General features: G+C 39.9%; 1 protein-coding gene across 1 annotated transcript in view; it reads left to right on the top strand.

The window, feature by feature from the left end:
- Positions 1 to 17,025, top strand: part of ASAH2 (N-acylsphingosine amidohydrolase 2) — a gene marked incomplete at its 3' end in the record, with an annotated part of 77,923 nt that overhangs the window by 33,231 nt on the left and 27,667 nt on the right. Inside the window, exons 7-11 of the mRNA XM_080911592.1 lie at positions 6,502 to 6,622; positions 9,105 to 9,230; positions 13,059 to 13,145; positions 15,255 to 15,359; positions 15,474 to 15,555. Coding sequence (XP_080767718.1) covers positions 6,502 to 6,622; positions 9,105 to 9,230; positions 13,059 to 13,145; positions 15,255 to 15,359; positions 15,474 to 15,555 — 521 coding nt within the window. The remainder of the gene's footprint in view (positions 1 to 6,501; positions 6,623 to 9,104; positions 9,231 to 13,058; positions 13,146 to 15,254; positions 15,360 to 15,473; positions 15,556 to 17,025) is intronic.

A 17,025-nucleotide genomic window follows, 5' to 3' on the forward strand; every position in this document is an offset into this window, starting at 1 on the left:
CCGAGAGTTTCCGGCGGTCTCTCCATGGATAGTCAGTGGAGACGAAGTGGGGACTCAGTAGTGGACTCAAGACAGAGAGCCTCCTGAGGCTATTCTGGGTGCTCAACAGTCTGTGGGCAGACCATGAGTCCTGGTAATGGCGGCCCAGCTCTCCTGTGTTTCCTCTTTAAGGGCTTTACCTGTTTTCCTTTATTTTTTTTTTTTTGTATTTATTTAAGGGAGTTATTTATATCCATCCTAAAGTCCTCTATTATCATCATGAGATGTGATTTTTAAATCTGGATCTTGCTTTTTCGGTGTGTTGGGGTATCCAGGGCTTGTTATATTATGAGAACTGGGTACTGATGATGCCAAGCAATCTTGGTTTCTGTTGCTTAGGTTCCTGTGCTTGCCTCTGGTCATCTGGTTATCTGGTTATCTTGTGTTAGTTGGTCTTGCTGTCTCTGACTGGTTTCTGTTCCTTCTGTGAGGCTGAGACTGTGAGCCTGTACACCTTTGATCTAGGTATGTCAGCACTGCTGGGAGACCAACTCTTTCTGGGACTTGGGTCCTGAGAGCTGTACCAAAGGGTTAACTCTTCAGCTCAGATGGAGACCGGAAGGGTCCTGTCCCTGGGTGCTCTGCAGTTCCTGAGCCTTGCAGTCCCCTGGCAGGTCCCACTTTGGCCAATCATTGGAGCAAAAATGCTAATTGCACTGGTGGGCTTAGGAGTGACAGCACTCCTGGGAGAACAGCTCTCAGGTTTGCCTCAGGGTTCACTAGGGGGTGCAGATGGAGACTGGAAGGATCCTGTTCCTCATATCTTGTGATTCCAACGTAAGCATCACAATTTGTGGGAATATACTTGTCTAGTTATTGTGATGACAATTCTTCAACAAATCTGCATTTGCCAAAGATTTCCTTCAGCTATTTCCTTGAAGTTGGAACCCCAGGGAAGACTTGAAGTTGGAATTCCAAGAGAACACTTAATTTTAAAGCTCTAACCTTACATTGCTGAAGAGCACTCCGTACAGGTTCCCCTCCTCTGTTCCTACTGTAAATGCAGCAGAGTTTTGCCTCTCCAACTCTTGCTAGTCCTGTAACATCATTCATCACACTTCCTGCCAAGAAATTGACTCAGGAAAGTGGAAACGCTGTTGTTTTTCCTCCAAATTTCTTCAATTCCCCGTTGAGCTGAATTTCCAAAGAACTCTGTTGTTGACAGCTTCCTCGTTTTCTTTTGTTGATTTCTTGGTCATACCAAAAGGACAGAATCCAACAGTGAAACATCTTCCTAATATCACTGTAAAGGCATTTCTTGGGCAGGATTTTTGAGGACAAAGAAGAGGGATAGTTAAGAATGTTCATCTTTGCTCAAATGCAAGGATGATGAAACTACTCTGAGGATGCTGTGTAGCTGTAAACCCAGAAAGCCTTCTTTAAACACAGTTCATTTTCTTTTCTCCTGTCTGAGCATTTTAGAAAGAGTTGGGTTCCATTTGGGTCCAATTATGGTCCAAATAATGCTTCCAGTATACTTCACTGAGACATCTTTTCTTCTCCTTTTCCCAAATTTTTCAATGGTTTGAGGTAAGATTTGTAAGGGAGGTGACACAGGAACCTTCATTAAAATAATTCATGTCAAATACCACAACAGGCAGAGCATGAAACTCCAGTAGTTTAACACAGTGAAGGTTTATGGGAATCTAATGAGTATTGGTTGGTCCTTCTCCAAGCATATCATTAGTCAGAAAAGTTCACATGACCCACCCTTCAAGTAGGCTTGGGAAATGAATGTGCTTGTGGGTATTTAATAAGCATCCAATCTCTGCCACTAGAGGGCAGAGTTTCCTCATGGAATCATTTCATGCCCCCTCTGTTGTTAAACATACATGGGTGGCACATGTGTGATCCATTCGCCTTTTATTTTAACATTGTCTTAATACTATCGATTCTAGAAATACATATGCTCACAGACGACCAGATATCACCAGAATATCAGTAATAGTACCATCAGGGGTAGATATTATCTCAGGCACTTAGGATTTTTATTACAGATATTAAATGCTGTTGTTCAAATTAGTGAAAGCCACTTGTGTCTCATTCCAGACTTGGTATCTTAGCCACTAAAATATATCCATTCTGTGCACTCTCTTGGAGGCTAATCGTGGATGGAGGGGCTCCAAATATCATGTTTGTTCTCTAATATACCAATAGACCTGAAGTCCAAAACCAAGGCATTGATGGGGTTAGTTTCTTCCTTTGAGGGCAAATCTGCACCAGGCTGTTCTTAGCTTTTACGGTGGCCATCAATCCGTTGACTTCCTCTCCTTGTGGATACAGCACTCTGGGCTGCTCTTCATCCTCACATCACATTTCACTTGGGCTTTGGGCATTGCTTTATGCAGTTTGTTCTGTTATTTTCTCCTCTTGTTTAAGTATGTCAGCCATCAGATTTAGGGCCCATGCTAAACAATTGTGGTCTTATTCAAGCTTTACTTTGATTATGAACCCACAATAGCTTTTTTTATTCTTCCAAGAGTTCCCATGAAACTTCACGAACACAGCCGTTGAATGTAATTTCCTTGTCTGTGGACATTTAGTCTGGATAGGTCTATAGCTGACACAGAGGCTCTTGCAAGACGTCTTACCAAGCCTTTCTTTTCTTATCGTACTGACTAAGGCTCCTGGCTCAGTGAGCTAAGCAGGGACTGGAATTATGATTCCAGTGGCTCCATGTCTTTACCTCCTACACAGGGTACAGTTTATATAAAGTTTATTTATTAGGCCCAAAGCTGTGAGTGAAACTTTTGCTAGACTTGTTATTGTTTTAGAATATTTAAGAGCTTTTCAAATTAGGAAACACATTTCATATTCAGTGCTTAGCTCCAGGGATCTTCCTTCTCCAATGTATTATACAGGAGAAAAACTTAATTATACTCTCTTATTGTGACTCTTCATTATTTATAAATCCAGTGGAAATTTATTGTTTTTCAGTCTCTGGAATTTTTATAGTAAGCTTTGTAGTGAAGTGGTTTGTAGTGGAAGTGCTCTCAGGGATTTGCTCCCTCTCTTGATTGTGTTACACTTTAGTGTTCTGTGTCCTTTCTTACAGCTGGGCATGATGTCACTCTTATTTTTAAGGTATTTCTCATCAGGAACATACTCATCCTTTTGTGTCTCATTTGAACTCCTGAGAAACTAAATTTTTCCTCTCCTTTGAAACTTTGCTTCAAAAAACATTCTTTTGATCAGATAAAATGAATTGCAATCATATGACCCTCTAAAGTTAATGTGACCCTGTCTCTGGATGTATTTATCAATATTCACTATTATCATAGTCATTTAGATGTTGTGAGGCACTGACATTTTGATAGCATACATTTCAAAGGGAAGAGAAAAAAGTATATGTCTTCTTTATCTACAATTCAGATGACAGTTTGAATACTTATTGTAAGTGGGCCATTTTCCTAAGCCTGGAAGCAGATGAAATAAATAAATTAAATCTGCATTCTAATCAAGAGAAATTCTCAGCAGTTGATCTCTCCACAAGCATCAGTGTGGGCACTTGTGACTTCTTTGGTTGTCTGCATTGTCCGACAACTGCTCACCTCTGCCCAGGTCTTCTACTTGGCTCCTGTCCCATCTACCCGTTCTCTGAACACACATTTTCACATCTGTGGCCTTTACATGTACCACATCTTCATCTTCTCTCACAAGTCCATTACCACACATTCTGAAGCTTTTCTCAAGCAAGATTATGCCCCATTTGGCATCAGATGAGCAAGTGAGTGATCACAGGGCAGAATGAACGGTGAAAGCTTTGTGTCTAGCACACTTGGGTTTTTACAGTTCTGCTTCTTGGTGGGTGACTGTGAACCTGGTTGGGTTGCCTTACCACTCAGAGAGCTAGTTTGCTGATTTTTAAAACAAGGATGGTAGCTGTTTCTGACTAAAAGATGTATTTGAATTCCTTTCCCAGACCATTGGGAATAACAGTCACTGTTGAGAGAACTGTTCTGTGTATTTTCCTCGGCTGTAATGTGGTTGAATCTGGCTCATGTCATTGTAAATAGATAAAGTGTTACTATGTTGGATGATAAACCATATGCCTGCTGTGACCATCACCAAAATTGTCTTCCAAAGCCAATAAATAAAATATTAAAACTACAAAATTCACCTAATGGGAAAATGGTTGATTTGGGCTTGTGTTTTAAGAGAAAGATGAAAACTGAGGGACAGACTAAGGGAGAAACAGGGAAAGGAGGGGAGTGGGAGGAGAGGAGAAAGGTAGCAAGGGAGAGACCAGGACAGGGTTTTCTCTAGCTGAGAATCTTGCCAGTGACTTCTAGGGGTGGATGTAGGTTGTTTACAGTGTCCATACTTTTGTGCAGTGTTTAGTAGACATCTTGGACACAGACTTATACTTTCAGACTGATGATTTATCTAGAAACTTACTGTATTTAGAATTTCTTTTTGGAATTACTTGGGAGTCAGAGGCAAGAGGATCTCAAATTATTTTTATTTTTAGAGAGTACCAACACAAAAAGGAAAATGAACTTCATTGAGAAAGTTTAAATATCCATTCATTTTTCAACTTAGAGTTAATTTAGAGCTACTAGTATGACAATCTCCATGTAGATTTAATATAATTTAGTATAACATAATTTCCATATAATCAACTTTGACATAATGCCAATTATATTATTATTCTGCCATTGTGTTTCATTCCTTCATTCTCATTTTTCTTTGTTTTACTAGAATATCATACAGACAAGAGCAGATAGTTTATATTCCATTTATAAATATGTCAGTGTACACATCGGTTCTACAAAGGCATCCTTTTTTTTCTTTTTAGAAAATATGTAACTATAACTCAATGTGTTTATGTTTTGGATGTAGCAAGTGGTTCAACAGGCATGGAGTCAGATTACTAGGGAGCAAGGACTTTATTAGAAGGGTCGCCAGTGCCACGGGGAGGCAGAAGTGTAACAACATGATGAGGACTCCAAGGAGTGGTCAGGACCCAGGACCAGTGGCAGACAGCATGCTCTCATCTCTGCAGAGAACCAGCACCCATGTATCACCACAGGAGAGAGCCTCTTCCTTCCTGCAGCTCTTCCGGTTCACAGGCAGATCTACACCCACTTCGCCTCTCAGATTCCTGGTCAGGAGGTGGGGAAGGGGTGGGGAACCGAGTGTAGTCACCTCTTGATGTAACATCGCTTCCCCTATGAGGTGTCCAGCTCAGGCTCACAGACAATGTCCCAGTAGGATATATGTATCTAATTGCAAAGGAGAGAACTGTACAAAATAGCAGCTCTATTCGAACACTACATTCTTACAATTATATTAAAAATAATTTCTTGAAAGGGTTAAATACCTAGTCTACGTCTGATAAAATTTAACAACTTTTGCATTTGTTTAATTAATTTATTTATGTGTGTGTGTGTGTGTGTGTGTGTTTGTTTGTTTGTTTGTAGTTTAGGGCCTTGCACATGCTATGTAAATGCATATGTGCTTAGGAAGGCATTATTCTTAACATACAAAAATGGAATAACCCAAACACCCATCAATTAAGCATTTGGCAAATAACATCTGGTATATTGATACCATGAATCAATTCAACCATAAAAGGGAATGGGGCGCTTCCACGTTCTATACCTCCATGTACCTTCCATGACATATGGGCCATCATTTTTATTCTCTGTGCCACCTCTTCGGATGGAGGCAAACAGCCAACCAGCACTGCAAAATAAAGTAACAGTTGTGTGATTTGTTTGCAAATTGTATGGCTCTATACTTAAACAATGTATTACTATACATAGGGACAGGCTGAATTATGCATAACCAGCCTCTCTTAAGCCTTCATGTACTTACTCTGCTGTTCCTATCTCTGGAATGCCCTTTAAATTAATCACTTGTCATTGCTGGTCTGAAAAGCCTTTATGCACACTCCTTGATACCATTTGTCAGACAATATTATGGCCACTTCTTTTTTCACATCTCTGTCTTCTGTGAGATTCCAAGAGAAACCTCCGTTGATTCCATGCTTGGCATACAGCTGATGCTCAGTACGTGTCTATGGAGTTGGATTGGGTTGATTTGAATAATATTATCTTTGTGTGAGTCTTGAAGGACAATGTCCATGTCTATCCTATTATTTAGGATTATCGTCTGGTAACTGACCACCCTTGGAACTTGTATACCCTTTCATGAAAATTGTGGTGATGCAATATCCATGAAAATAGAAGTCTGCGTTTTTGAAGGAAATGGTCAGGATTCCTGGGTATATTATTTGCAATTTTATCTGATCAACAGTGAAAGAATGTGAATGTAGGATACTTAGAATTTAAGGCACATTTATACTTTTATGTGCCTTATTAGTGCAGTAGGTAAGGGGTCAGTCTCACAGAATACTTTTATTTGCTGGAGAAGACTTCAACCTCTGAGGGAAGGCTTCACCTTTGGCCCACTCCCCAGGCCCTCTTGACTGACTTGGGACTTTCTTCTCTTTAACAGCTGGTTTGCCATCCACCCCGTGAGCATGAACAATAGCAACCACCTTGTAAATAGTGACAATATGGGCTATGCGGCTTACCTTTTTGAACAAGAAAAGAACAGAGGCTACCTACCTGGCCAGGTGAGAATAAACATCACTGAAATCTTCATGTGGATTCAGCAAATAGAGTGAACAGTACATTCAGATTTTAAGAGTAAAGTGTTCTTATGGACCCCATGAAATACACTTTCGTGGAGAGAATTCACTGGTTGGGAGAGGTGGCTCCAGTGGTTAAGAGTGGTTAAATCCAGCTCTGGAGGACAAGACTTGGTTCTCAGCACCTACATCAGGAGCCTCACAACCACCTAGAACTTCAGGTCAAGAGGATCTGACCCCCTCTTCTGGCCTTTACGGGAAATTCTTTCTAATAGGTCTAAACACACACACACACACACACACACACACACACACACACACACACACACACACACACACAGACACTTATCTATCTATCTATGTATCTATGTATCTATGTATCTATCTATCTATCTATCTATCATCTATCTATCTGTCATCTATCTATCTATGTATGTATGTATCTATCTATCTATGTATCTATGTATCTATGTATCTATGTATCTATCTATCTATCTATCTATCTATCTATCTATCTATCTATCTATCTACCTACCTACCTACCTACCTACCTATCTATCTATTATATATTTATCCTCTATCTATCTACCCATCTACTTACCTATATCCATTATGGAAATAAATGTTTCAAATGATAAAGGTACAATTTGCTCTGCACAGCAGATGTTTCTTATATTGAAGGCTTCAAAATTTACAACCAATTACATAAGAAAGATTAGCTTTATATTTTTGGTAGCATGTAATAGTTTTGATCAAGCTGGTGATATGATACACTGCATTGACATTAACTTTAATTGTTAGTACTATAAAAGTATTACATACCTTCTTAGTGGTGTAAAACTATGAATGGAGACAAACCATGAGACCTTTTTAATTGATTCAGAATTTCCTAATGGAACATTCTTTCCAAGGACCTCAATCTGGTATTTTTCCTATAAATCCTAAAGAGCTGGAAAGATAGCTCAGCAGTTTTGAGCCTTGTTTGCTCTTTTAGACTACTCAGGCTCAATTCACAGAACCCAGATGGCAGCTTATAGCTGTCTGTAACTCCAGTCCCAGGGACTCCAATGTATTTTTCTGGCTTCCACAGGTAACAAACATGCAGGCAAAACACTCACATACATTAAAAAAAGGCTAAGCCAGCAGCAACCCTAGTCCATGACACCTGTGACTTTGAACTTACCTAGTAATGAGCCCAGATATCAGGAGGTCAATTGTCCTACTACAAGAACCTTTCAAACTATGGACAACTAGTGACTGCAGATAGACAAAAGAGACAAGACACTCTTCTGCTTGGCCACTGGTTGCAAGCATCAAACACAGGAGAAAATAAAGATGAGAAGAATCTATAGCCCTAGTGGAGAATGAAGACCCAATTAAATGGATGGTGACCTCATTTAAAAATTTTGCTTGTTTAGCTCCCTTCTAGACAAAACCCTATTTCTCTTTCTTGTCTGTTAGCTTGAATTTAATTTTAGCATTTTTTCTTATTTCCCCACCTCTCCCAGTCCCTTTTCTCTCCCTCCCACTCTTCCTTTCTCAGATTCCTTCCTACCTCTTTCTATTATCTTTTTGATAAGGCCTTGCTATGTTGCCTAGGCTGACCTTGAATTTATAATCCTACATCTTTGGCCTCTCAACTTGCAGGATCTCAAGTGTGTGTACCATTATGTAATTTGAGGAAAGAGGTTCTCGTTTATACTTTAATAAAGATCATTGACCCATGTCTTTCTCTAAAAAAGTGGAGATGCTTATTGAGAAACAAGATGGATGCCTGGTCTGTCTTTAATCTGGTTTAGGAAAGAGAAGCTCACAGGGAGCCAGCCAGGGCAGTGAATTTCAAGGGCAAGTGTATTTCTGGGCTTCAGGTAAAGCATTTAGACACAAAATGGATGGCTCTATGTTTTATAACTTAATGATTCTGTATTTCACATCAATTTGTTTGCATTAGAGGAAAAGTTTGCTTTTGAAAGAATCTATTGAAAAGTTTTGTCAAATTATTTTCAGTAATAGTAATACCGATGGCAATATGAGAATTTTCAGAAGTAGAAAATTTTCTCAGAATATTGCATATTCTTTTATTGTCATATATGATTTTTCCTGAGGGATAAGAAATAGTTCAGTTAGTAAAATGTCTCTTGTACATGAGTTGAATCCCCAGTAATCAAGCCAAATTTTGGGCATACTTGTAATCTCAGTACTGGGAAGTCGATGGCAGATAGATCCCTGGGGTTCACTGGTTGGTCACCATAGCCTAACCAAAAATGACAAGTTTGTGAAAGATTGTGTCTCAAAGCCAACCAAACAAAATTGAACGAGGAGGATGTCTTCTGAGGAATGATACCTGTGTTTGATCTCTGTACTAATCTACACATGTGTGTTCATACAAAAGTTTTATGAGTGCATTGAATGTTTGTGCTTCTAATGGAAGTCACTATTAAAGAAAAAAATGGATTTATTTTGGCAGGGACCATTCGTAGCAGGCTTTGCTTCATCAAATCTTGGAGACGTGTCACCTAACATTCTTGGCCCGCATTGCATCAACACAGGAGAGTCTTGTGACAACGACAAAAGCACCTGTCCCAATGGTGGTGTAAGTAGTAAGAGTATACTTACCTAATGTTTGAATATTCACAAATATCATGCAAATGTATTGTTTCTAAATATACTATGTCCTATTGGTCTCTGGTCTCTACTCTTTTCAGAAGCACCTATATAGCTTCTCTAAATTTCAAGTCACAGTTTTGCCTTGTGATGTCAAATGTAGAGGTTGTGTGTAATTCCCCGAATCTGGGCAGCTTAAAATATTTCTACCTTGGAACATTTGTGTTTCTATTTTGTACCCAAATCTGCCTGCTATGACATTTCTCACAGATTGTAAACGTATAATTATTTTTCTTTAAAGATTTTTCCTTTTCTTTCCTCTTAAAATTAAAAACTGGTCTTTATGTAGAACATCAAATAATAAGGATGCACAAAATAGTAAAAATGTAAAGTTCTTAAGTATGGTAGTTTAATGTAAATGTCCTCAGAGGCTCATATGTTTGGATATTTGGTGCCCAGTTGGTGGAACTATGTGGGAAGGATCAGGAGGTGTGGCCTTGTTGGAAGAGGTGTGTCACTGAGGGATAGACTTTGAATTTTTAAAAGAGTTATGTCATTTTCTGACTTTTTCTCTGCCTCCTGCTTGTGCATTAAGATGTGAGCTCTCAACTGCTGTTCCAGGCATCTACCTTTGTGCCCTTAGTCCACCATCATGAACTCTGACATAAACTGTAAACCCAATTAAAGTCTTTTATAAATTGTCTTGGCTGTGGTGTTTTACACAGCAATAGGAAAGTAACTAAGACATCAAGTACCATTTGTCTCCTTAGTCCTTAGTGATTGTTATTGGCACCCTACTTCCTGTGTTTGTCTATGCATTCATAAAACAATTTTAAGACTTATTTATGGAAACTAGGACTTGAATTTTCCATATAATTACTTTTGGAAATTGTTCTGTAGCTATATCTATGTGGCAGTTTTGGTGGTTAGCTATTGAGGTTGTACTCTCATTTATTTATTTACCTGCTTTCTCAGAATTCATGTAAGCCTGTTTGAGCTTTCACACAGCAGCAGAAGCTGACTTTCTGGTTCAGCTTCATAGTGAAACACTTCCATTCTGTTGCCAATTTTGTGACATTGTTTCTACCCTCCAACCCTACCCAATGAGCAGCAGGGGTTAACAGTCATATTGTATGGATGTTATTAATTTTAGCTAGGAAATTTCTTTTTTCTTCATTTATACATTTCATAAATTTATTGCAATTAAATTAATTTGTAACACATTTTAAGAGTACTTACTAACTCCATCATTCATCATGAAATGGTGAATATACTCACTTGTAATAGAAATAATATGCAATAGTTTATCAAATGTTGGAATATTGGATGATGTGAGGGACAGCTTATACAATGTGGAGTAATAAATTTGCATTCAACATTGCATACTCAGGATAATGGCAATTTTCTAAAATGAATGTTATAGTCAAAGAAACAGTGACACAACTTTAATTGTTGACAACTCTTCTCTTGACACTATTATGATTAGCTCTCACTTTCCTGCACATGATTTTCATATTTTTCCACAATGGGCACAGTACCTTTATAATCACACGAAGACTGTTACTACTCCTTAACTCTATTGCCTTCCAATAATGTTTTGATTATCTTCTCTTGCCCCAGGAAAGATCTTGTAGCCAACATTTGCTCTATATATCACATATATTGGCAGAATAGTATATATGTGGGGTTGTACTTCTCTACTCTTTGGTGGTGGAGGTCTGTTTAATTTTTTTCAACAAAGACATTCTAAGTCATAAATAAAGTACCTTTATTATGCTCAATTTTAAGTGCCACTATTTAGTTAACCATGCTTTACTTTCATATTTCTCTTTCTCTTTATCCCCATAAGCATGTTTAATCACTTACCTCACACCCATCTGCACAGTCACAGGAGTCCAACTCAGGACACATTTTACATTTTCCTTTTAAAGAGAAAGCACACCTAATGTCTGTTACACATGGCCTGTCTACCTTCTCAGTGGTCTTTTCCACTCACCCACGTGTGAGCGACTACAGTTTCAACCTTCATTTAAGCCAAGTTCTCTTGGCTCCTTGATGGTGTAATATGCAAAGAGAAAGCTCGACTTTAAATTTCCATTTCGTTAGCCGTGAAGTTGAACATGTCCTAATACTGAATGAGAATTCACACATGGGGAGAGAAAGAGAGAAAGAGAGAGTGGGAGGGGAAAGGGCAGACAGTCAGAGACAGAGAGTCAGAATATGAATTATCTGTTCTATCTGTAGTCCATGGTACATCATGGTGCTTTTTATTGCAAATAAGAGAAACTCCAACTCAGCATGGATAAATGAAAGTGTATTAATAAGGATTTCCTTTTCCTTTTATTTTTCAAATTTAGATGCAGTACTTAGTTTATGTTACAGTAACCTGCTGTATCTGTGTCTGCCTATGTTTTCATATGTTGAAAAATTTGCACTTTCCTCCTTAGTTTAAATATAGCATCCATTATTGGGGCTGGAGAGATGGCTCACTGATTAAGAGCACTGACTGCTCTCCTAGAGGTCCTGAGTTCGATTCCCAGCAACCACATGGTGGCTCACAACCATCTGTAATGGGATCTGGTGCCCTCTTCTGGTGTGTCTGAAAGCAGTTACAGTGTATTCACATACATGAAATAAAAAAATAAATCTTAAAAAACAAAACAAGCAAAAACAAAACAAAACAAAAAAAGCATATATTATTGTCGACAGTTGTTGCCCTACTGTGCTACAGAAAGCAGAATGAATCCATCCTAGCACTGTTTTGGTGCCTTTATCTAATTTCTCTCTGCCTTGTTCCTCTCTACCCTTCCCTGTCTTTTTTGACCGCTATCCCATCCCATTCTTGCATGAGATTAGCTTTCTAGCCTTTACAAGTAAGTGAGACAGTGTGATGCTTGCTTTTGTGTGTCTGGGTTGTTTGACTTAACAGACCTCCAATTCCATCCGTACTGCTGCAAATGAAGGGGTTCCACCACTTTTTACAGCTGAACAATGTTCTAGTGTGTATGCATACCACCCATCTGTCGATGCACACTGTGGTCGGTGGTAGCCATTATGGAGAGTGTTGAGTCAACGGCTGATTGGTTAAAGAAGAGTGGAATAAGTTCCTCTCCTTTTCATAGAGAAAGGCAGTATGTTCTTCCCTCCAGAAAAAATCTTGACACTCCTAATGTGTTATATCTGTCATAAGCATTACAAAATTTCCCCAGTCTATGAAATTTTCTATCTTCTTTATTTATGCTGTCTCTCCTATATGAATATTTAAAATGTTAGGGTGTCAAATTTATGAAACCTGTTCTCTTTATAATGTTTTAGTCTTTTTAATTTCCCAGATGGTAACATTTATTTACCTATATCTTCTTTCTGTACGTTCTCTGTAATATTTATTATATTGAAGTATTTGATCAATACCGAGCTCTTCTGATCTATGAAATAGGATATAAAGCTAGAGTTGCTAATTTCCTTCCCAAGAGTCCCAGGCAAGCGTAAGCACAGGCAGTGATAGAGTGTAAGGCCGGGCTTTTAGTCCCGACTCAGAGTTATGTCCTGTGCAGTGTACATCAAATCTGTCAACCAAGCTGAAACTTTGTTCCCTAATTTTCAAAAGAAGTTACTGGAATATATGTGTTCTGAAAACATTCCTTGCTCTGAATGCATGCATGATTATGTTTGCCTTGGCTGTAAATTAAGAAAATGCCTGAAGACATATGCTAGAATTGGCTTATCACACGTTTTTCCTTGGGTTCATATGTAATTTTCTATTTCTTAAAGTCGTCACTCACCACACTAAGGATCATACTATCTCACTTTGCTCCAGCCTAGCGTGTGCATGGCCAGCGGACCCGGACAAGACATGTTTGAGAGTACACACATAATAGGACGGATCATCTATCAGAAAGCCAAGGTAGGCAAGAGCCCAGTGTTCTACATTTTTTTTTTTTTGTGTGTGTTATTCTCTAAAACCCACAGAGGTCATTTAGTAGGAAGTCCATAATTGTAAGGGAGGCCACAAGTGCTCAGCTGTCCAGGAAGTCTGAAAGACTCTGGTTTGTGAGGTTGCCCTTGGGAGCCACACAGGACTCTGATCTATCTTGTCAGATTTCCTAGTGTATTTCAAACCAAGCAGGCAGGAAATGCTCTATTTTAGAATGTGGAAACCTGGAGTGCACAGCATAGGATGAAGACAGACAGACAGACAGACTCTAAATGTTCGGTTAACGTGGACACACTCTGAACTTGTCTCATCTAGATTCTTGGAAATCTCTCCAGTCATTGCCTGGCTAAAGTCACCTGGTCACTTCTGAACTTGGCCTGCAGTGACAAAGCTGAGCTGAACATCTTAGTCATGCTGAGATCCCATTAGTTTGTATGCTTATTCAAAAGGGCAAAGGTTACACTACTTTTCTTCCAAACCAAACCAAACCAAACCAAACCAAACCAAACCAAACCAAACCAAACCAAACCAAACCAAACAATTGTTCTGAAGGAAGTATCTAGTTTGCAATGAACTTCCTATGGATTTCACTCTGCTTTCATCTTGCTCCTAACTTTTGGTTTCATGTGTGTGGTGTATGTATGTATAGGTGTGTGTTTTGGGGTGTGAGGGTGCATGTCCATGTGTGTATGTGTACACATGCATGTGGGGGCTGAGGCTGAGGTTGGGTGTCTTGATTAATTGCCCTCCACCTTGTTATTTGAGAGGGGGTACCTCTTACTGAACTTGGAACTTTACTGATTGCCTACACTGACAAGGGTCCTTCAGCAACAAGCCCCAGGGATCCTTCAGTATTTGTCTCCCATGCACTAGAGTTATAGAAGTGTGCCTCTCTACATGGCTTTTGCATGGTTCTAGGAAAGGAACTGAGATCCCCTGTTTGTGTGATAGACACATTGTTATCTACCCAGTGATGTGCTAAATTTTGTCTTTCATGCTCTCCTCATTTTTGTGTTGCTTCTACGGAGATATTTCTGAGGGGCAGATGATAATAAGAAATGGTTTCTAATCACCACATGATAACATTAAATCCCCCTGTTTTCATGGCTTGTGCGCATGCGCGCGCGCACACACACACACACACACACACACACACACACACACATACTTGCCTGCTTGTGTCTAAACAGATAATTCTGTCTGAGCTCTAAAATGTTTCAGAAACAATTAAGAAGAAGTGTCTTTCAAAACAATGAGGCATAAGAGCTATAACCACTGGCTGACTAACTGCTGTAGGCTCTGCTCTCTTCATTCACTGTGGCGTTATCAGTGGATTCTTCTAAGTTTACAGATTCTTTTGGGCATATGCCTGTGACACACTGTGTTGTCAGAAATTCTGTTTCTGTCCCCAGCCAGGGGCAGAGCAGCTCCAGATTCTCTTCTCAACAAGGCACACCTTCCTTGGCTACCAGGATGGCAGGCTGCAGCTGGGGCTCCAGCTGCTTGTCTTAAAGTCCACACTCAGCTGTTGGAGAAGGGGGTTAGGTGTCAGGCCACTGTACTTGTGCCGAAATAGAATTTCCCTGTATTGTATGTCACAGATGAATAAGCTGGAATATTCTTAAAAGTATTAAACTTACATTTTTTCCCCACATGCTTGGAAAATTGTCACTTGACATGATACAGAACAAGAATGTCAAAGATTAACTGATGTGTGGGTTGAGACGCTGCCTGACTCCTGTCCTTGGAGAACTCAGGGGTCTTAAGAGGGCCATTTTATACCAGTTCCAGCGCTGACGGCCCCACAGTCCAGCAAGTGTGAGGTTGGGGCTTTTATGTCATGATCTGATTCATGCTAAGTTCTTTTTTGGGGGGATGAATAGACACAGGTCAACATTTCCGGAGGTTTCAGGTTTGAGGAAACACTGGGGTTGATGGAGGGAACCTGGGGTGGCATTGGGTTGTTCCCAATGAGTAAAAGAAAGGTGTCTAGGTGCAGAAGACACTAGGTGCCAGGGGGTATGTCTGCTTCTCTCCAGTTCTTTTCCTCAGGACAGTGTGCCTATGTGGCTTTTCTAGGAGCTGCATGCCTTTGCCACCCAGGAAGTGACCGGCCCAGTGCTTGCTGCCCACCAGTGGGTGAACATGACAGATGTGAGCGTCCAGCTAAATGCCACACACACAGTGAGTATGACAAGAAGATACCGACCTTGCTGCATGGGCCAAGTGCAGCTCACGGTTGCTAACAGCTGAACTTGTGTCTCTTTCTTTGTCTTTGATTGATGATCTTCCCTTCAGGTGAAGACGTGTAAACCTGCCCTGGGCTACAGTTTTGCTGCAGGCACAATTGATGGAGTTTCGGGCCTCAATATTACACAGGGTGAGAGCAAAGGGAATGGAATGTGTGCTTCCAGGTTTGGGGGCTTCAGGCTTCTGTTTCCTAAAGAAGCTGAACTGTGGCCCGTGTGTTTGATCCCCATCTCTAACTCAGTTGGCTCCAGGTCAGTGGAGTTTCTGTGTGACATCTCAGATCGCCCTGAGCTTTGTTAATTCAAATACAACCAGAAACAGGTTCTCTTAGCCTCTTAGTATACCGATGAACCTTGGTAATTCATTAGTGTGTGTAGATGTATGTGTGTGAGTGCGTGCGTACATGTGTGTAGGGATCAGAGATGCTGAAGCTAAGGTGCTTTCCACTCAATGTTGGAGAGTGGTACTGTCATTAGGTTGGAAATTGCCATGAAGGACAGCCTAGGTAGCCCTTCAGCTTCTTGGGATCTACCTGTTTCTATCTCTCATTTCACCCCTGCTGAGATGACCGGTGTGTACTAGCACACCTGCCTTTTTATGTGTTTTTTTTTTTTTGGGGGGGGGGGAATCTGAACTCAGGTTCTCAACTTTAGAGGCAAGTGCTTTTCTTCCTGCCCCCAGGGTGTCTTTTCCTTTAAGCAGCTATGCTTTCCTTGTAATGCGTACAGAGAGCATAAGGAAAGAAGTGAAAAGGAAAGCCCTGACAAGGAGAGACAGCATTTTCCAATAGTGTGTCTGATAAGGGAATTATTGCACATAAAATGTGCTTTAGACCGCCTCTCATAATTCAACATTAGCAGTTATTTATTGAGAAATAACTGACAAGCCATATAAGTCATCTACTTAAAGTCCATTTGGTGGTTTTTAATATTTTGACAGACATACAGCTTTCCCAAAGTCAGAGGTTCCATCATTCCAACAGAAACACTGCCCATGCTTAGCTGCCACATCACCTCTGCCTTGGTATAAGCAACCAGCAAACCTCCCATTGTTACATTTGCTACCGTAGACACTTCCAATGCTGGGAACACACATTATCTGGACTTCTGTTGCATCTTTTATGTAGCATTGTGCTTTAAGATACATGGAGGTATAGAATGTGGAAGTGCTCCATTCCCTTTTATGGCTGAATTGATTCATGGTATCAATATATGTGCCAACTGCTTAATTGATGGACATTTGGGTTATCCCATTTTTTGTATGTTAAGAATAATGTCTTCCTAAGTTCATATGTACAAGAGTTTGTGTGAGTCTGTGTTTTCAGTTTTTCTTTTAGGTGTACATGTAGAGGAGTGCTTGCGGATCACATGTTAACTGTGGTGTAACATCTGAGGCCCTATCACATGAGGTCCCAAATGGCTGCATTGCTTTACTTCTGTGTCAGTAATGTATCCATTAAAAATGTCCATACCTTGGTCAGTATATGTTATTTGGCATGCTGACTCTAGCCAACATTTGTGTGGAATGTTGTCTCCTTGTGGGTTTGATTTTCATCCCCTACATAATGTCAAATGTATTTTCATGTGACCATTAACCATCA

This window comes from Micromys minutus, assembly GCF_963924665.1.
Source record: "Micromys minutus genome assembly, chromosome: 2".
Classification (NCBI taxonomy): domain Eukaryota; kingdom Metazoa; phylum Chordata; class Mammalia; order Rodentia; family Muridae; genus Micromys; species Micromys minutus.